The sequence below is a fragment of the Mercenaria mercenaria genome, chromosome 7 (assembly GCF_021730395.1).
Source record: "Mercenaria mercenaria strain notata chromosome 7, MADL_Memer_1, whole genome shotgun sequence".
Taxonomy (NCBI): domain Eukaryota; kingdom Metazoa; phylum Mollusca; class Bivalvia; order Venerida; family Veneridae; genus Mercenaria; species Mercenaria mercenaria.
Genome location: NC_069367.1, coordinates 77602957 through 77625151, shown reverse-complemented (window position 1 = coordinate 77625151; position 22195 = coordinate 77602957). Strand labels below are relative to the sequence as shown.

The 22195-nt window shown below is 35.0% G+C and overlaps 3 protein-coding genes across 4 annotated transcripts in view; all 3 read right to left on the bottom strand.

Annotated features, from left to right (window-relative positions):
- The window catches only part of LOC128558675 (short-chain collagen C4-like), a 72271-nt gene extending 56394 nt beyond the window's left edge, over positions 1-15877 (bottom strand). Inside the window, exon 1 of the mRNA XM_053548704.1 lies at positions 15605-15877. The gene's annotated coding sequence lies outside the window, so the exon portion shown is untranslated. The remainder of the gene's footprint in view (positions 1-15604) is intronic.
- Positions 1-22195, bottom strand: part of LOC128558676 (uncharacterized) — a 61941-nt gene that overhangs the window by 28875 nt on the left and 10871 nt on the right. The window lies entirely within an intron of this gene.
- On the bottom strand, positions 8335-14040 carry LOC123539670 (THAP domain-containing protein 6-like). The gene is made up of 2 exons (XM_045324389.2): positions 9583-14040; positions 8335-9236 (listed from the first exon to the last, which is right to left on the bottom strand). The coding sequence occupies exons 1-2, from the start codon at positions 9773-9775 to the stop codon at positions 8356-8358; spliced, it is 1074 nt and encodes a 357-aa protein (XP_045180324.2). The 5' UTR covers positions 9776-14040; the 3' UTR covers positions 8335-8355.

The window sequence follows — 22195 nt, the reverse complement described above, 5'->3', positions numbered from 1 at the left end:
TCCTGACTGTTCAGTGCAATGGTTCCATTTGCATTGCTTGAAACTGAAGAGAGAACCAAAAGGGTTCTGGCTGTGTCCTAGATGCAAGAAAAAATCCCATAAAAAGCAATTAACTTTAATGCAAAAGTGAAATTATTTTGGTGAAAAATGACACACTACCCTCACTGAGGATAAATTATAGCAATCAATTAATAGGAAACTTTGTTTAAAGATTTAAGTGATAAAAAGACACAATTTTCACAGCTTACTGGAAAATGAGCCACATCATGATAGAAGGTACAAATTGTTAAGCATGACATTAACACGTGTGTGTTATTTCTGTTATGTTAAAACATAGAATAATCACAGAAACCCTGAAAATGTATTTGCTGTGAAAATGTTCACTTTTGCATCACAATGAATTATAAAATTCTGACATATTTCAGATGTAGTTCTTTATTCTTTTTCATTGTAAATGATCCCATCACCCATATTTACCAGGATAGCACAGAAACGCAACAGTTTATCAATTCTAGCTAAATCCTTACCATCAGCCTCATCATTTGGAGATTTTATCAAAGTAATTGGAAGTGTTCCTTGTAACATTTTAAATCTGTGTTTCATCAGACCTATAACTCTCTCAATATGTATTCTGACACTGCTAATTTTCCGTGATGTCTCAACTTCTTGGGCTGACAATTGTTTCTTACCCTTTGTAAATGATGGTATAATAAGTTCTGCGCAGCAAGCTGCGGCAAAATCATCCTAAAGCGTAAATCCTCTGTCGGCTAAAATCTGATCGTTGGGTAAGTGGTACTTTGTGTCAATGAAACCGGAACTTCTGACAATTTCAACATCAGAGACCCTGCACCCCCATGCATAGTATGGGGGTTTGCGGGTGTCCGACCACAGTTGGTGGTTCAAAATGCCTCATGAGGGTCCCGTGCCCAGTTTGGGGTTGCCCCACGGGGTTTAATCTCACCCCAAGTGTTTTACGTGTGTGATTGAAATTCGGCATACCGCTCACACGTAGTCCCTAGCTAAAGAGCTATATGGGTAGAATACGATGTATTATTAATCGTATAAGACAAGCTGGTTCTCACTGAATGAGTTTTAAATATATTTGCGGTTAAAATTAGTTATATAGGTGTAAGTGCATATAACTATTTACGCTGGTGTTGCGTAAGGTTTATATAATTTTGAAGGGTAGGTTCCTTCCCTCTAGATTAAATTTCTAGAGCAAGCCTAATAATGGCTTGTATGCACATGCACTATAAATAAATGCACTTAAGATAAATCAGGGTAGGTTCCTGAATACCCAGAAAAAAGAAAATTTCTGGGATAATTTGTAATCACTATAAGCGAGGTAGGTTCTCGTATAAATATAGTGAGTTGGAGAATAAACAAATTACAAAAAAAAAACAACGTTTTATGAAACGTTAGAGATTTATTCCGTAAGTAAGTCTTTCTAGAACAATAAAATGCCAAGTATGTCTGGCAAATGCACTGTTCTACTGAATCAATAAGACTGTGAGGCTATTTTAAGTATTTCTTGCGGACACCACATAAATCGATATTAGTGATGTATTATTAGTCATGGTGAGATTTTTTCTTTCAAGATCATATGGTATAAATGCAGACTAATTGGTGTATTAGATGAACACCCGTGACGGTGATTCTCAAAGGCGGCCGCCACTGATAATTGATCAGTCGTTGTTTCGTAAGTGTATACTAGTGAAAGGATTTCAAGAATTCTTTCTAAGGCGCGGTTGATTAAATAAATAAAATTCGCCTAATCAAGTTATCCCACGTGAAACGTCTATACTGCGTTAATTTTCAGCAAACTTTGTATGTTACGGCTTTCGGATTAACATATTAAATATTGTTGAACAGTCTATTGGGTAATAAGACAATCCTGAGTAAACTTTGTAATGCACTAGCATATTACAAAACCCGTAAATTTAATTGTTTTCTTTGGAAGATTTATATGTGTTTGTCAAACTATTTAGATTCACTTGTTTATGTTTTATACCACCAACAAAATATATTTCGCCCTGTCTCTATATTATGTTTAATGGTTTAATTAATCTAGAGATGTTTTTACACCAAATTCGTTTGTTTCATTTTAGCATGCCTTTAAATAATCTATCTCCGTTTTCATGTTTAAATTATTTTGTCTTTTTTTAGTTTAATATTTCTTCGTTCTTTTTATATAATCATTTTAGCTTTTGTTTAATAGTCAGACTTTATTTATTCCGACCTTTTTTCTTTGTCCATTCAGATCTTATTCATTCATTCATTTATTTATTTATTTATTTATTTATTTATTTATTTGTTTATTGATTTATTTATTTGTTTATTTGTTTCTTTATTTACTTATTTATTTGATTACGTATTTATCTATTTATTTATTTATTTATTTATTTATTTATTTATTTATTTCTGGACTGTTTATCAAGGTCTGGACTATGTTTTCAGTATTTTATTGTGTGACAATATCCTGAGAGGCCCACTTTCGATCTGTGTGGGTAGCCCTGAAAAGGGCTGGGTAAGAAATCTCAGTTTCTGGCGGCTATTTTTGTGGCGTCTGTTGCGCCATTGTTTCCATCAGAGTCCTGGCTATCAAAGCAACCATTGTCGTCATATTTTCGTCCTGCTTTTCTTGGATCATTTTCGCCATATCACTGACCAAGTCTTTTTCTTCCGGAGGGTTGTTTTCTCTTTCCTTGGCTTCCATTTCGAACGCCTGTAGATGTAGGTCAATAATTTCCCTACATTTAGTCTTCGTTTCTTCCAAAACCTCATCGATTTTACTAAAGAGAACCTCCTTATTCGGTGCAAGATGGCAGTTTGTCGGTCGTGGTAAGAAAAATCGTTTCTCAAGTGACTTTTGGAAGTACGTCTTCCAGTCTCTGGCAAGGCGTTGGTCATCGATCGCTTTTGCAACCACTTTTCCTCTGTCTGTGCCATCATGGTTTAAGAGTTCTGGCGGAGTAGCCTTAGGAAGATGCAGTCCAAGGTCTCTGGAGTAAGGTGTCGGTCTACCTCTACGGCTAGCGTTGAGCGACAAAGGAAATTCTACTGTCATTTTTAGTAGAGAAAAATATATAACGGAAGGAATGAGACAATTAAATTCTAGTGTACACTACACAAAAATGACGAGGGATATTACACCCTCAATTATCAAAGAAGTACATAACGTACTTATAGAACTTGTCAGGAAAAACGAAATTTCTGAAAAACAGTTCTATTACCTAAATCCAACTTACAATCCTACGAAAACAGCAGAACTTTATTTATTAAACAAAATACATACAGACCCACCCACTAAAGGAAGACCAATTATATCGGCAAATGAGTGTCCTGTTGAAAAAATATCTCAATTTGTTGATCACTTTCTGCAACCATTCGTGCTTCAACAGGAGACCTATATTAAGGACACATCCGATTTTATTAGAAAAATTGAAAAAATCAGAGTACCTAAAGACTCCTTAATAATCACCCTCGACTACGAAAGTATGTATACGAACATTATACATGACGAAGCGGTTGACTTAGTTAGACGCACACTGTCACAAAACGACAGTAAATACACAATGATTAAAGGTATTAAAAGACCGTCATTGGAGTCCTTCACGAAACTGTTAGAATTATCTATTAAATGCAACAATTTTAAATTCAATGGAGAAAATTTCTATCAGTGCAGAGGCGTAGCCATGGGCCATCGCGCCTCTCCAAATATTTGCGACATTGTCATATATCAACTTGAGAAAAAAAATACTTAATATGGCCAACGGTAAAATATTTACGTGGTTAAGATTTAGAGATGACGTATTTGCTATATTTACGGGAAGCATACACGAGGCGAAATACTTCTTTGAAAATGCAAATAAGCTACACAACACCCTTAAATTCAAATATAACGTGTCTTACACAGAAGGCATCTTCTTAGACGTCATTGTGTTTAAAGGAAAACGCTTCAACTCTGAGAACATATTAGACTTTAAACCGTATACAAAACCGAGTGATAAGTTCCAATACATACACCGTCAATCGTCACACCCAGAAAATGTATTTACCGGCCTAATCAAGGGCGAACTCTTACGTTTCGTGAGAACCTCTACAAATAAAGAAGATTACGAAATTAGAGCGCAACTATTTAAAGAAAAATTATGAGTAGAGGGTACAGCAAGCACGAATTTAATTCAATATATGAACAAATAAACCATTCTGACAGACAAGAATATCTTAAAGCGAAATCGAAATCGATCAAAAAAGTCATACCCCCAATACTTGTCACAAAATACAACCCGCACGTATACGGATTACGGGCGAGCTTGATCAAACACTGGGAAATAATTGAGAAGGATCCATACTTAAAAAATGTCTTCCCAGATAAACCAATGATCGCATTCAAAAGAGAGAAAAATTTAAAAGACTCTCTAGTAAGAGCGAAATTATCTGATACACAGTCAGATTCAGATGACTTAGAACAACTGATAAGTATTATTTCAAAAGATAGCATATAAATAATCTCTAGGAAACAGATCAGTGACTGACTTGTTTACCGATTGAATGACTGATTGATTGATTGACTGATCAATCAATGGTGTAACTGACTGATTGATGATTGTCTTACTGACTGACTTCTTGAGTGATTGATTTATTTATCTATTGATCGACTCTGTATGATGCAGACCTGGTGGTTGACTTTTTAGACTCTAATACGAGGGCTGATTGATTGACTGAATGAGTACTGACTGATTGATTGAATATATATACATATATATTAAATCTACTGATTTACTGAATAAATGAGCATTTTGTTAATGTGTTTAAAAAACGGAATGAAGAGAAATTACTTAAACGACTAATAGACTGATTGATAAATGGGTTGATTTGCTGATTGATTAGTTGATTGACTGACGGATTGAGTTGCTGATGTAAGAACGAACAAATACCAACAAATGACATTATGTGAATGAACTAAACGGTTACACACTGCAGTGACACCTGCATTTCTGCTTACGCATTTAATATCTAAATGAAAAAATGATGATTGATTAAAGCCTAACCGACTGATTAATCATGTGTTTGATTGATTGATTGATTGAATGAATAAGGATGATATATGAAATAAACAATCATCAAGTGCTTGTTCGAGCATAAATGAATGATCCTTCACTGACTGCTTGACTGAGTGATGAAGTGATTGACTGACTGACTGTTTGGTTGATTGATTGATTGATTGATTGATTGAAATGAAACATAAACAAATTAACAAAGTATTGACTCATTTCTGTGGAACACAATTAATAAAATACGAACAACTTAAACAATAAAAATGAAATCTGATTAAAAACTAAATAAATCATAATCAACGAAAAGATGAAAAGGGAATAAAACGAAAAATGTGTTTAAACCTTTCAAAATGCGATTTTATTCAAAGTGAAGTATAAGTGACTGAATTGATAAAGTCTGCTTATTACGGACAAAAATTATTAACCTATATATTTATTCGATACTATATTTAAATATCATACATAATGAGCACATGCCTATTCCTAAATGCTATTTTAGTGATATTACAAAAACGGTATAGAATTGATGCTTATAACCTTCTTAACTACATACTACTTTAATATGTTTAAAAAGTTCAATAAAACTTTTTAATTTTAATAGAAAGGGAAAAGAAATTAAAGTTAATAAGAAACATGAATTTAATGAATTAAAAATGTGTCTCCGCCTATTTTGGCACATTAACATCTGGATAATATGATAAAAGGGATATTGACGGATATTCCCTACTGTGTTATCCAATGATTTTTAAGCTAGGGCAGAAAACTGAGATCAGATACCAAAGATATGCTCTGATTGGCTAATCACGTTGACCAATCGGGATGGAACATACAAGACAAGTTTACTTTTAAAAGGAGTAATTATCTTGTTTGTTCAAACATCTTACAAACAACTGATTAAAATGCACTCGCAAAGACGTTCGTTCAGAGCCAGAGGCAACGCTAGCCGTAGAGGTAGACCGACACCTTACTCCAGAGACCTTGGACTGCATCTTCCTAAGGCTACTCCGCCAGAACTCTTAAACCATGATGGCACGGACAGAGGAAAAGTGGTTGCAAAAGCGATCGATGACCAACGCCTTGCCAGAGACTGGAAGACGTACTTCCAAAAGTCACTTGAGAAACGATTTTTCTTACCATGACCGACAAACTGCCATCTTGCACCGAATAAGGAGGTTCTCTTTAGTAAAACGATGAGGTTTTAGAAGAAACGAAGACTAAATGTAGGGAAATTATTGACATACATCTACAGGCGCTCGAAATGGAAGCCAAGGAAAGAGAAAACAACCCTCCGGAAGAAAAAGACTTGGTCAGTGATATGGCGAAAATGATCCAAGAAAAGCAGGACGAAAATATGACGACAATGGTTGCTTTGATAGCCAGGACTCTGAAGGAAACAATGGCGCAACAGACGCCACAAAAATAGCCGCCAGAAACTGAGATTTCTTACCCAGCCCTTTTCAGGGCTACCCACACAGATCGAAAGTGGGCCTCTCAGGATATTGTCACACAATAAAATACTGAAAACATAGTCCAGACCTTGATAAACAGTCCAGAAATAAATAAATAAATAAATAAGTAAATAAATAAATACGTAATCAAATTAATAAATAAATAAGTAAATAATTAAATAAAGAAACAAATAAACAAATAAACAAATAAATAAACAAACAAATAAATAAATAAATAAATAAATGAATGAATGAATGAATGAATGAATAAGATCTGAATGGACAAAGAAAATAGTTCGGAATAAATAAAGTCTGAATATTAAACAAATTATTATGTGAAAAGAACGAAGAAATATTAAACTAAAAAAAGACAAAATAATTTAAACATGAAAACGGAGATAGATTATTTAAAGACATGCTAAAATGAAACAAACTAATTGGGTGTAAAAACATCTCTAGATTAATTAAACTAATAAACATAATATAGAGACGGGGCGAAATATATTTTGTTGGTGGTATAAAACATAAACAAGTGAATCTAAATAGTTTGACAAACACATATAAATCTTCCAAAGAAAACAATTAAATTTACGGGTCTTGTCATATGCTAGTGCATTACAAAGTTTACTCAGGATTGTCTTATTACCCAATAGACTGTTCAACAATATTTAATATGTTAATCCGAAAGCCGTAACATACAAAGTTTGCTGAAAATTAACGCAATATAGACGTTTCACGTGGGATAATTTGATTAGGCGAATGTTATTTATTTAATCTAACGCGCCTTAGAAAGAATTCTTGAAATCCTTTCACCAGTATACACTTACGAAACAACGACTGATCAATTAGTCTATCAGTGGCGGCCGCCTTTGAGAATCACCGTCACGGGTGTTCATCTAATACATCAATTAGTCTGCATTTATACCATATGATCTTGAAAGAAAAAATCTCACCATGACTAATAATACATCACTAATATCGATTTATGTGGTGTCCGCAAGAAATACTTAAAATAGCCTCACAGTCTTATTGATTCAGTAGAACAGTGCATTTGCCAGACATACTTGGCATTTTATTGTTCTAGAAATACTTACCTACGGAATAAATCTCTAACGTTTCTTAAAACGTTATTTTTTTGTAATTTGTTTATTCTCCAACTCACTATATTTATACGAGAACCTACCTCGCTTATAGTGATTACAAATTATCCCAGAAATTTTCTTTTTTCTGGGTATTCAGGAACCTACCCTGATTTATCTTAAGTGCATTTATTTAAAGTGCATGTGCATACAAGCCATTATTAGGCTTGCTCTAGAAATTTAATCTAGAGGGAAGGAACCTACCCTTCAAAATTATATAAACCTTAAGCAACACCAGCGTAAATAGTTATATGCACCTACACCTATATAACTAATTGTAGAAAAGGCTATAATAAATCGGAACCCTCATAAAGTACCGATATTTGATATATACTGAAAATATCTCATACAACTTAGGATTCAGATTTTATAGCAACGGAAGAAGACCTTCGGGTCGAAAGCACTTTTGCGTCAGGATATTGTTTTCCTGGTAAAATCAGTCAATCCTACTTGATTTTAAGTGTAAAAAACTAACCCAGGCTGGGGGTATATGATACACTTTTTACAGACTTTAACCCGTAAATATATTTAAAACTCATTCAGTGAGAACCAGCTTGTCTTATACGATTAATAGTACATCGTATTCTACCCATATAGCTCTTTAGCTAGGGACTACGTGTGAGCGGTATGTCGAATTTCAATCACACACGTAAAACACTTGGGGTGAGATTATACCCCGTAGCGAACCCCAAACTGAGCACGGGACCCTCATGAGGCATTTTGAACCACCAACTGTGGTCGGACACCCGCAAACTTCCATACTATAAACACTTTAACTGTGCTGTGTTTCTTGTAAATCGAGTAACATTTTGCACGTGCCTTCAAATTTTTAGGCCTTTCGATGAATATTTCAAAACAGTCAATAACTGAGGTATGTCTCATAAATTTCATTTTGAAAGGAACGGGTAGTGTGGCAACCAGAGTTTCCCGTTCTGGCCATTTTATCAGAAAATTTGATTTAGCATGTATCAAGTTTATCCACTTCCAAAATATATTACTAACAGTAGCCACTGAAACATCCTTCAAATCAGCAAAAATCTCAAAAGCCATGTCATGTCTTAGTTTAAATAATGTCATAAAAAGCTGATCCTCTAAAACCACCTTTCTGTTAATTGGGGCTGCCTTCACAAAAGAGGCTAAAAACTGAAATGTAACCAAGAATGTTTCCCATGACAACCCAGTGTAAAATTTACACCTGTCATCATCATCAACTACACTTTTATAACTCAAGTTAGCACATTTAACTTCCTCCTTCAGGTGATTATTTTCAGATTTTAGGTTGTCTTTCTCTGTTCTAAGACTGTTTATTTCAAAGTCATACTGGTAGCGTTCAGTATTGTTGATGTCTCTATCGTATCCAGTTTTTGAATTCAGAGGTGTTGCGAAGTATACTTCTTCTACATTCTCTACCAAAGGGGATAATACTTTCCGCTGACGTTTAGCAGGAATGGGAGTGCTGAAAGCTATTTTGCGTTTAACAGCACTAGCGAATCTTTTCAATTTTGCGTCGGTCTCCTTTGGTGTCGTCTTTACATACCCGAATAATGAAGGTACAAAATCCGGATGTGCCGGGTCTCTGTTGGGTTTCCCTAGAGAGAAATGGAAAAAAGTATGAATACTGTAACAGCAGATATAAAAACATGTACTGTACTGTCTGTAGATCATCTATGAATATAGTATGATAATTTATTTATTTCATTCGCCGTAATGTTGGAAATACAGTTTTTCGAACTTTATGATAAAGCAAAAAGATTGCATTGTCATACATTTTTTTAAATTTGAAATGACATTTCTTTAACAACAGAAACAGGAGAAATATTACACAGTTACAGTTCATACAATCAGATGGCAGTGATTCTAATAATAGCTATGAAATAACTACACCCATTTAATTACATCTAACCTTAAACTGAAAAAAAAAATAAATAAAAATACCTTGAATGAAATGGTCGCTGCATAATACTGTGTATTTGCTAGGTAGCCATTTTGTACCATCTGAATTTACTTGTTTCACAGCACTGATCCACTTTTCCCTCCGTTCTTCATCATTTGGAAATGTGAAAAACGATAATTTCTTTAGCATTCTGCCGTGGTTACTACAACCAACGGCACAGCAAGTATTTGGCATATTTATTATTTCAGAATCGTCCAATATATTGAGAAAATCAATAGATATCTTCCGGTCTTAACAGTACTATACAGCGAAAATGGCATTTGTTTAACCCAGTCGTCAAGGGGCGCGTAACTCTTATCGACCAAAATACCCGGATGTGTGAAGCCGAGAATACGTGGGTTCGAACTTCACATATCGTGTAGTTCGAGTCGCACGAAAGATAGGTAACGCCAGAAATGTCTCGATATCAAAACAAAATGTTAAAGCATACGGATATTTGAAGAACATGCTAACGGCAAGTAAAATGCGACTGAGTATTTAGATGACATCTGAAATTTGCGATTACGTATGTTAAATGTAGCCTGTTCACTATTCATATATTTTCAAACGTATGTATTGTATAATTATATCACAATATACTTATTTCTACAATGAAGATATATAGGTAAAAGAAACATATATATCATAAGTATGTTTTCTTTCTTGCGAACCTTTAAATATTTTGAGAAAACCCTTACTGTAAGTACGCAGTCCGCTGTCCACAGTCCGCGTCGAAGTAAGTTGAAAATCTCTAATACCGGTAAACTGAAATTTACGACTTGCAACTTAAATCCGGCATGAATACTTATTTTCAATGAACTTGCTTATATTATTATATTATATTATTTATAGGGTGCAGGTATGGGCACCCGAACAGACACTGGTATTTCAGCGGGATTCACACGGTTCCTGTGCCCTGTTTGGGGATTATGTTCGATTTCATAATTAAGCCAATTCTTTTTAAATTCTTCAACATTCTGGTATTTATCATATCAATAAAAGCTATCGAATAATCTTAATTATTTCCTGTATAGGTGCAGCAGTACTTTAAGATTTTTGATAGAAAATAAACTTTACACTAAATTTCTAGCGAAAAAAAAGAGAAGGTTGTCGGCCAAATCAGTTCGTTTTATTTGGCCATATAACACTACTGATTGAACAATACTTGTTCATTCACAAAGCCAGTACCTTAGTTGTTTTTTTTGAAATGCAATAATTATATTTTTCAGCTATGTTTTATTCATGTATTTTGTAAATATTCGCACTAACTTATATTTGTCTCCGCCAAAGAGCGGTTAGTTCGAGTAAAAAGTTGATATTTACATTGCATATAATGCATTTTTAATACCGTTTAATTTAGGGTATCGGGCTTATTCATCTTCATCAGACATAGGTGCTTATTATTGTTAAAAGGCCAAAGTTTGCATGTCTCTCGAGGCTTCCTCTTGGTTAAGGGAAAGAAATAAGTTGCATACCTCTAACTTCACTCCAACAGCTTAGCAATAAAATACAGAGTTTTTGGTCTGCCAAAAGTAAAGTAGATAAAAATACCTCTCAAATAACTGAGCTGAATTTGCAAAACGGCTGCATTTTTAATGTTCATTACCTCCTACGATGTTTATATAATCAGCTGTCTACTAGTAATGCAATTATTGATGTCAACAGTAATAAATATTGCAAAGCCGCGATATTTTAACATATTTTAACATATTTTATGAAATATTTGTCAAATTTAGAGACCACATAAATCATAATACTAGTACTTTATCTGATTGATATAATCTACCACACATCAAAGAAAAGGTCACAAGCATCTAACTCCAGTACGTTGTTAATACTGTTTAAACAAGCCTAGATCATAGCTAACTCGTGCAATTATCTTAACACGGAATGTTCATGCTATTTTCGCACGGTTTTTGTTCAGCTATCGCCATGTATAAAAATTCATGTTACACAAATGTTTCAACAAAGCATTGGCTACGACATGTGTTGTACATGTCCGAAATATTTGTAGTTTACGACGGTTCTAATAAAATGATAATGCTGCGGCTGCACGGGTTTATTAGCATTTGTCAAAATATGGAGATCGTGAGACATCAACTAAACACATGGAAACAACAACAAAACAATATTTAGTTTATAGTCCTATGCAAAAAAAACACAACAACAACAACAACAACAACAAAAACAACTTAATAAAATTAGATGTTCACGTTACGGACAGATATATCCTGTAGAAAATTGTCACCAGAATATGTAACCTGAAGCACATTATTTTGATACTTATAGTTCTATAGAACCTTCTATGATTTGCTGTATTTTAATAAGCGTCTTACCTTTGTAAACTATCGCTTTTAGAATTACACAAACAAAAAAGTTGTAACACAAAAACGAAAGTTTCTGTTTGTCGAGGCCATTGGTATATATAGTGTTATCATTGACGGTCTCGTATATGTGTAAAGTTTGAAATCTCAAAGTCTCAGCATGCTACACATACCAAGGGTAATTTTTACAATACATAATGCTCACTGACCAAAAGGAGAATTTTTCCTGCCACTGACATTCCTATCTTTCAACTATAAGTATGAATAATGGTATACAATAATCTGCACATGATATTTTCTTCAGCTGCAGGTCCGTAGAAAAACGACGTTTTAAGAAATTTTGTTTGATGATCAGTTTTGTACATTCAATGATATATCATACCGTATGTATATTGCGGTAGCACTTAATGTGGTATTTTTTTTTTTTTTTTTTGGAACGAAGAGCGAAAATGATTGGTGATTGAACTGACAGTGCTGATGAAATAGAAACAATAACAGTAATCTACAGATGAGTTCCTAAGGCAGGCGCGTAGGAAGGCCTAAAGAAAAGAGGATTCACCAAAAAGGTGAGGGGTATGGGGACCGCTTAGGTCCCTATCGGGTCCAGGGCAGAGCCCCCGGCGAAAAAATCGTTTGCAGAAAATTATATAATATTTCAAGCTCTTATTGTTGATATTACCGATTAAAATTTTACAATTTATGGTAGCTCTTATTGAAGAAACCTTATAAACCAATACAAATTTTAAGCCATATATAACCCAATTTCAGACCATGATTTTAAAAATTAGGAGACAAAAGCTCGCACCCACTTTACATTTCGGCAAAGATGGTCATCGGTTTTAACTAAATTATTTTTAACTTTAATTTTAGAACAGAATTTTAAAGATATTTTGGTACAAATAAAAGTCAGAAATCCGAGTCTTTGTGTTGACATTTTTCGGCAAAGGCCGATTCTGATTTTATCAAAATTTACCAATTTTATCGAATTTTACTCAATTTTAGCAAATTTTAAACAGTATAATCTTTAATCTAAATAGAACTAATATAAATGGCCTCAAAATAACGTTTTGAAGGACACAATTAAGAACATTACAAAACAAACATTAAAAGCATTCTTTTGTGTATGTGTTAGGGACCTATGGTGGCATACAAGCGCACAGTCCGGGACACCGGCAACCGTAGGCAAGTCCAGTAGTGATGAAGTACACACCGCAAAATTTAGGCGTTACTTACACAGTGATAATGTATTCATTATTTAATATTATCACCTGAAACTTTCAGCACCGCTAGAAAATTGAAGGCAATTTTGATAAGATAATAGCAGAATGTTAAGCAAAAATAAATAGAAACAACCGATTTTTAGCTCGACTATTCAAAGAATAGTAGAGCTATTGGACTCACCCATGCGTCGGCGTCCGCGTCCGCGTCGGCGTCCGCGTCCCGATATGGTTAAGGTTTTGTATGTAAGCTGGTATCTCAGTAACCACTTGTGGGAATGGATTGAAACTCCACACACTTATTCACTGTGATAAACTGACCTACATTGCACAGGTTCCATAACTCTGTTTTGCTTTTTTACAAAATTATGCCCCTTTTTCAACTTAGAAATTCCTGGTTAAGGTTTTGTATGTAAGCTGGTATCTCAGTAACCACTTGTGGGAATGGATTGAAACTTCACACACTTATTCACTATGATAAACTGACCTACACTGCACAGGTTCCATAACTCTATTTTGCATTTTTACTAAATTATGTCCCCTTTTCGACTTAGAAATTCTTGGTTAAGGTTTTGTATGTAAGCTGGTATCTCAGTAACCACTTGTGGGAATGGATTGAAATTTCACACACTTATTCACTGTGATAAACTGACCTACATTGGACAGGTTCCATAACTCCATTTTGCTTTTTTACAAAATTATGTCCCCTTTTCGACATAGAAATTCTTGGTTAAGGCTTTGTATGTAAGCTGGTATCTCAGTACCCACTAATGGGAATGGATTGAAACTTCACACACTTGTTCACTGTCAAGATCTGACATGCACTGTGTAGGTCCCTTAACTCTACTTTGCATTTTTTCAAAATTATGCCCCTTTTTCGACTTAGCAGTTTTTGGTTAAGTTTTTGTATGTAAGCTGGTATTTCAGTATCCACTTATGGGAAAGGATTGAAACTTCACGCACTTGTTCACTTTATGAGCTGATAAGCTCTGCGAAGGTTCCATAACCCTTTTTCCCATTTTTACAAAATTATGCCCCTTTTATTGACTTTTATATTCATTCAATTGACAAGGCTGTTGAATAGTCGAGCGTTGCTGTCCTCCGACAGATCTTGTTTTTAAAAAAATTACCTGTAAAATTTCATACAGCGCGATCGTAAATAGCTATTTCGTTTTTGTAGTAAATAAATGTAATTTATATTTGGGCAGAAGATACCAAAAACAGAATAGAAAAATCTTTAATAGTGAACAGTGAGTGTTGTCAAACAAATTTCTGTTAAATTACCTATAGCTGCATCGTGCGTGTAAAGTTTATAGCGGATTTTAATAAGTTTTAAATAATTTTATTATGTTGTTTTTAATGATAAAAAGTAGAGTATAGACAGTCTATGGCCGTGACAGTTGTCCCCTTGGATGTATTGTGTGTAATTCAGGAATGGAAACCGCTGGAATCCTTGTGGATGAATTCGTAAATTAATAACTTGCAGTATTAAAACAGTATTAAAACATTTTTATAACATCTATTTGAAATTTGGAACTCTGGAAAGTAACACCTTAAACATTAAAAAACAAAACAATAATACCACCACCAATACCCAGACATGCATGGCCGTAGCGACAACTGAGGCAACCGAGGCACTTGCCTCGGTCAATTTTTCTGCCTCCTCTGCCTCGGTCGATTTTTTCTGCCTCAGTTGCCTCAGTGGATTTTTTTCAAGGCGACTATTTTTGGTAACCAAGTTTTGTTTTGCCTTAGCTGTATGAATTACCAGCCGTTCTTCAAGAATCTGATCTCGGTTTGGAAAGTATTATTCGAAAAGATGTGTTATAAAAACTATGGAACAAACTATAGCATATATCTACGACGTCACTTGTAACTGTGTGACGTATGTGAGATATTTCAGTATCGTACTACGGTTGTTCAAAGTGCGCATTTCAGATTAGTGTTTTCAATATTCCCCAGGCTCATCATCATCTGAAAATACCAGCCTTTAGATGTCTCCCCGGGTGCGTAGCGTTGTACACTCGCTCTGCTCATTGCGCTAAGTAACATTTGCAATCAAAGCCTAAAAATGGGGGATAAAAGATCGAAAGAAGCAATGATAAGATCAGGCGAGGGTATGAAGCTAGTGCCAGCGTTTGCGCATATATTAGTAAACTGTATTTTTGTAGATTTGTAAATTTCAGAAGTAAATACAGGGCTGTAGCTTGACTACTTTGTTTGATCTTAAATACCACATATCTCAATCTGCTCCCCTCAATAAAAACTGTTACAAATCATTGCGTAAATTATTGCATCTATTTCGGACTCCTACTTACGAGGACATGTTAAAAAAAATAAGATCTCGATTTTTCAGTCGTTCAATTAAAATGTTCCACTTTTTAATGTTATTTATAAGCTAGTTCAGTGAGTGATAAAACATTCGGTTTAATATACATATCTGAAACTACGGGATACGGTCAAAATAAATGTTTTATATTTACCTTATGCAGATTTTGGTACTCCTAATCCTATAGCTTAGTAAATATTACACAATTGTGATTCATATAATAATTTCTATTGTAGTCGCGCACTTTAATTTCACTGTAAATGTTCACCGTGCTCAAATGTAGATGATACCATACTGGTTTATGTCAAAATAAGTTTTACCACTATTGCAAAAAGTGGATGACAGATAAACATAATTTGATATCCTTTCATGATCCTTTCATCATTCAGACACGTCAATGAAGAAATTTTAGTAATCTTCAAAAGATTTATCAGACATAATGGCGGTCAAAATATGTTTACTGTGTAAAAATGACAGTATATCATATCAGATACATTTGTATCATAATCGAAACATTGCGGCTAAATACAGAAAAATGTTTTTACAATACAATGGATAAATTGCTTTCAAATGTAAATAGCGAAATGAATGCTGCAAACGAAGTATTTTGCGTTTCAGTTGCTTGGATCACATTACTATGTTATATGCACATAAGCTGCAGCGTCATTGCATTTGTAAAACAAAATGAGAAAAAAAGCTGTTGACAGCTGCTTTCTAATGATATTAAGAGACAGAAACTTCTTGTTGCACGTTTATACTTACCATTCCTTCAAAACTGTACGAGTATTTTATAATAATAAAAAGTTATGATACTAGAATAGCTCCTTAATTAATACCTGTAGGTGACCGCTACGGCAGGATGTAATGTATACATCTATCGCAGTTTAACATTAAATGCGTGACAAAAAGTCTCTGAATCCTTATTTCATCTTACACCTCATCTCTTCAGCCTTTAAATTTTATTTATTGATTTTCTTTTTTTTTATATTTTATTGTCGAAAAATGACGATGTGTCTGTGCGTATGTTAGTATGTTGAGTTACGTGCCTGCCATGTGCATTATAGATCTACTCCGGTCATACTGACCAGTCGCTTTCTTTTCCCAGAATCTTCACCCTTGGGGAGATTCAACTGACCTGCACAAAGGGAAGTGGATTCCCTTTTTCACATCCTCCCGCTGAATAGCTTCAGAACTGGTTGCGCTACGCTTTGACACCCTATATATGTAATAAAATAGGCGTGTTAAAACGTACCAAATAGTTATTACCAAACATTCACAAGGATTGCATTTTTCATGCGTGTAACATTCGGATTCCGAATTGAAATTCGCGCACTTCGCATCGTCATTTTGTACTTGGGCACTTACAACCGGAGCAAAAAAAATCCACAAGAAAAGTTTACATCCTACGTTTTCTGGCGATTTTATGTTTACTTTCCTACAATAAAAATTCTTTTTTTTCCAACCCTAATCTGATTTCAAAGCATGGTTTAGATTCAAAATAAACCGACGAATTTGTTGGTGCCAAAAGCAAAATCACTTGAAACTTAATTATTTATCATTTTAGTTTATATCATATGTATTTCATTTTATCAAAATATCATTGATGGGACAACCGTGCGGTTTATTTTCACTAACTTTGAAGAATATGAAGCGCTAAGTTACTGTTGAAGCGTTATATGCAGACGATAGGTAATGCCGCGGGGTTATGTGGTTTCATGATCAATTGATGGAACTTCATTTATGCTGTAATCATCAATTAATATATATTTGAATGTTCTTTTTCAACCTAATGAGGTTTAATTCTAAGTTAACGTCACAAATAATGTATTGATGATTTGATACGCATTTTGCACTTATCTCTGTTGTGAGTTATAATGATATCCACCTAGTCATTGTATGAAAGAAGAACCTTTTTAGAGAAAACTTATTATCCTTTTCAGCATGAGAGCAACATTAGACGGAATTTAATAGGGAAAATGGTTTGAACATTTTTACATTTAATTTTACTCGAATAAGCGTCATCAAGAAGAATATTCTTCATACACCTCCCAAAAAGTAGGTCTTGTGACCTCCATCGCAAGAGAGACACATTACAAACGAACCACAAATCGGTATAAGTACTCGGGGTAGATCGCGGAGTAAACGGGTAATGTTTTTTCTTTTAATTGTAACAACAGCGCAACAAAGTGTGTTTTTATCAAACTATCTACTTTTCTTGGGGGATCCCCCACAAACCTTCCTATGGGAGAGAGTGTTGGACACAACCTCCCTAACTAACCCATCTGACTGTCGTCCCTTTGCCTTACCGCTCAAATTTACCCAACAACCATGAACAAATGTGCGTACTCAGTTGCCTCGGTAAAATTTAGTCTCTCGCTACGGCCATGGACATGTTCTAAAACTAACACCTATATATATAGTACACTAATTACTTAAACTGGAACACATCCAGTCTAGATCTAGGATAAAGATGTAAAAAAAGAAATAAAAAATAAAAAAAATGGCAAAATTATATGGATTCAAGGGCGTACTGGCGTATAGGTAGCTACGCGCCTGCAAGGTGTCAGAAAATACAATAAGTTATGCATTGAATGAATTCCGATATCTTCATAACTTATCACACATGTACTAATCGTTAATCGAAACTTGAAAACAGAAGTTTTATTGCCGGGGCTGTGTCAAAAAGGGATTTCTATTGAATAGAAAGCTTTCAAATATATAACGACATTATTCATTGTTACATATAAGATTATTTATAATCTTAATTATAAGGTATATAGGGATGACAGGAGTGAAGGTCAAGGTGGAGGAGTGATGATAGCTATATCTAACTCACTGATCAGCCAAGAACAACCAGACCTCAAGACTTCATGCAACATAACCTGGGCCAAAATTACCATCACTGGCCTTAAAGATATCTTTGTCGGAGCCTACTATAAACCCCAAGAGTTAGATGCCGACTCCCTATCCCAACTCTGGTTATCCCTAAGTAAAATACCCAAGGGCAGCATAGTATGGCTACTTGGAGACTTCAATCTCCCCGACATTGACTGGTCAAAAGAGTCCCCTAAACAAACTTGTAAAAACAGATCCTTTTATGAAGAATTTATTGAAAGATATTCCCATTATAATCTTGAACAAATAGTTAAGATCCCAACTAGGTTATCCAACACCCTTGATCTCTTCTTTACAAACCATCCATCCCATGTTCACTTGGTTAAATCCCTACCGAGTCTAGCCACCTCGGATCATGATATTATATTTCATGAATTGAATCTTAATAGGGGCCGCCCAACCCAACCTAGACGCCCTATAAAACTCTACACGAAGGCTAATTGGGAAGGGCTAAAATCTGACATGAAGGCTTTTGGTGCTAGCTTTTTCACCGAAAACCATTCAGACCCTGAAGTAGCGTGGAATTCATTCAAGGACTGCCTTAATGAATCCCAGTCAAAACACATTCCATCTAAAATGTCTAAACCCCGTGCCGACTTGCCATGGTTAACCCCGAGAATTATCAGGCTTATACATAAGCGTGATAAACTGTACCAGAAACTACACAAATCTCCCTCCTCAGCCGCCAACAAAGATTCAAATCCCTTAAGTCTTCTATCCAGAAGCAAATAAGAGCCCAATACTGGTCATATATGGAAAGTGTCATATTTGACCATGACTCACAACCTGGTAAAAACAAAAAGTTTTACAGCTTCATCAAGCACAACAAAAAAGAAAATGTCGGCATTGCCCCCTTAAATCAGATGGTCTTACCTACACAGACCCCATCCAAAAGGCTACTATCTTAAACAAACAATTTGAATCTGTCTTTTCCCCTCCCCAGCCCCTTAGTCTGAAGCATATATGTTCCAACGTCCTCTCATCCCCAGTCTCCATGATGAATAAGATCCAGGTCACCACTGAAGGTGTGGAAAAACTGCTCTATGGCCTATCCCCACATAAAGCCTCAGGACCTGATGAATTATCCCCACGCATCCTAAAAGAACTCCACCATGAAATTGCTCCTGTACTTGCCCATATATACAGGTTATCTCTCGAATCTGGCCTAGTACCCAGTGATTGGAAAAAAGCCACCGTAGCCCCCGTATTTAAAAAAGGTCCCAAGTCTAAACCTAGTAACTATCGCCCAATTTCCCTAACTTGCATTGCTTCCAAACTCCTTGAACACATTGTTGTTTCCAATCTTATGACCTATTTTGACAAGCATAAGCTACTTAGCCAGTTCCAGCACGGCTTTAGATCAGGTCACAGTTGTGAGACACTGCTCATTAATTTCACTCAGGAACTTTACAATAACACTGAACAGGGTCAACAAACAGATGTTATTGTCATGGACTTCTCCAAGGCGTTTGACAAGGTCGATCACATTAGACTAATTTATAAACTACAAAGCCTTGGTGTCAACCCACAAATTACCAAATGGGTCAAATCTTTCCTGTCCAACCGCTCCAGAAAGTCGCTGTTGATGGTCATTTTTCCAGTGAACTTCCTGTACTGTCTGGAGTTCCCCAGGGGTCTGTTCTTGGGCCATGTCTCTTCCTGGTATATATCAATGACTTACCAGATTCCGTCAAATGTAACGCAAGAATGTTTGCAGATGACACCATAATATACCTTACCATTAACTCCATTTCAGATAGTATATCTCTGCAACAAGACCTGATTAGCTTAGAAACCTGGGAGAAGACATGGTCCATGGAGTTCAACCCGGACAAGTGTGAAGTCCTTAGAATTTTTAGAAAGAAAAATCCTGTAGTCTACCCTACAAACTTCACAACATAGAGTTAAAAACTTGTGAGGCAGCTAAATACTTAGGCATAACCATTTCCAAAGATCTAAACTGGTCCAAACACATTGACAGTATCACTTCCAAAGCAACTTCCACTCTTCGCTTCATACAACGAAATGTCAAAACTGATAATAAAAAGGTCAAAATTGCTGCCTATAACACCTATGTCCGCCCTCAACTTGAGTACTGTTCAAGCGTCTGGCATCCTTGGCAAAAAACCCTCACTAGCAAAGTCGAAAATGTCCAAAGGTCAGCTGCTAGGTACGTCATGTATGACTACAGTTACACCAGTAGTGTTACACAAATGCTGAAAACCTTAGAATGGAATACACTCCAATATAGAAGGTTACACAATTCATTAGTAATGTTTTATAAAATAAGGACCCAGACAGTTGCAGTCGACCAATCTCATCTTATTCCAACTAGAAACCTAAATTACTTAATCCCCATGTCTCACACTCAGTACTTTTCTAACTCCTACTTCCCTAGGACCATCCGACTCTGGAACTCCCTACCAACTCATGTTAAATCTAGCCCCAGTCTCAGTATCTTTAGAGAGAGGCTGGCGGTGGTCAGTATGTAATTCTGTTGCCTCTGTCCCATTTTAACTGTAGCATACTGTCTTTTTTAGCTTTTATTCTTTTAACATTGTAACATATCAGTTCTTTAACAACTGTTTCTCTGACAGCGCCGCCCAGTGATAGTCGGAAATCGACGGTTGGGTGAAAGATGTAGATAGATAGATACTTTATTCATGAAACTGACCAACACAAAATAAGACATTTCCCTATTCGATGACACACTAACGCTGTATTTATTATGGGTGCAAGAACATTTATTTTAGTTTTGACAGTGGCATACATATGCTTTACAGGTATTAATAGCATTGAAATACTTCTTTTTTTTTATCTGGGAAACACAAATATATCATAATCATGAAAATACGGTTTAGATAAAACAAAAACAATATGAAATGCATTTAAAATACCTATGACTAATTCATTTTACTCTTCCTTGATCAAAATGATTTTTACACGAGCATTACTACATGAAAGTGTTACATACGTCTGCATTTGATAGAAAATACTAATATACTTTGTATTGCGGTAAATTCAGCTGTTTCTTCAGTTTTCATTCTCCTACCTTTGTAATTATACTATATATACATTTTCGTGATTGAAACTCTAGTAAGTATTGCTTGCAATTAAATCATGTTCAGTTTCAAAAAGGAAAATCGTCACAAAATTGGGAAATGGGATCCGAACCTATGACCCTCACAAATTCTGAATGATTAACTGTGTAAAGTAAACGTACTAGTGAAGCCTGGTTTTCTAAAAATAAGACAGAAACAAAAACTTCTTATACAAAAATATATTGGTAACCAAAAATGTTGAACATTTCTTTAATTCTTAATAATTGTTAATATTAATTGCGACTTTCTCAGGCAAGAAATAACGATTTTCATGCAAAAATCAGGGACTGCGTATCACTGCGGAGGTTGAATGAACGATTCTCCGATATTTGATTCTGGTTTCCACATATCAAACCTGAAATTTTACTTTGCAAATATGCGCAAAAGTCTTTTTCTAAGAAAATCAAGTTTTCGTTTGCCTGTTATCGGATAAAAATAAATGCTTTGTCACTGTTATACTTCCTGATTTAAGGTTATGTGCTATCTTATTCAAATTAATTACCTCGATAACTCTATTGTTTTCGTCTTAATTTTGTAATACCTTACTTTTTTGAAACGTATCATGATTAAATAGCAAACGGCACTAGAGTTTAAATTCATATAATGTATACAATGTATATACAGTTGTATAATAATACAATATTTCAAAGGTAGGAACACAACAACTGAAAAATATGTTTATTATAATATTACCCCGATTGGGAGATAATCTCAGTGGTAAGTTGCCTGTTATTTTTTGTTGTACTTGA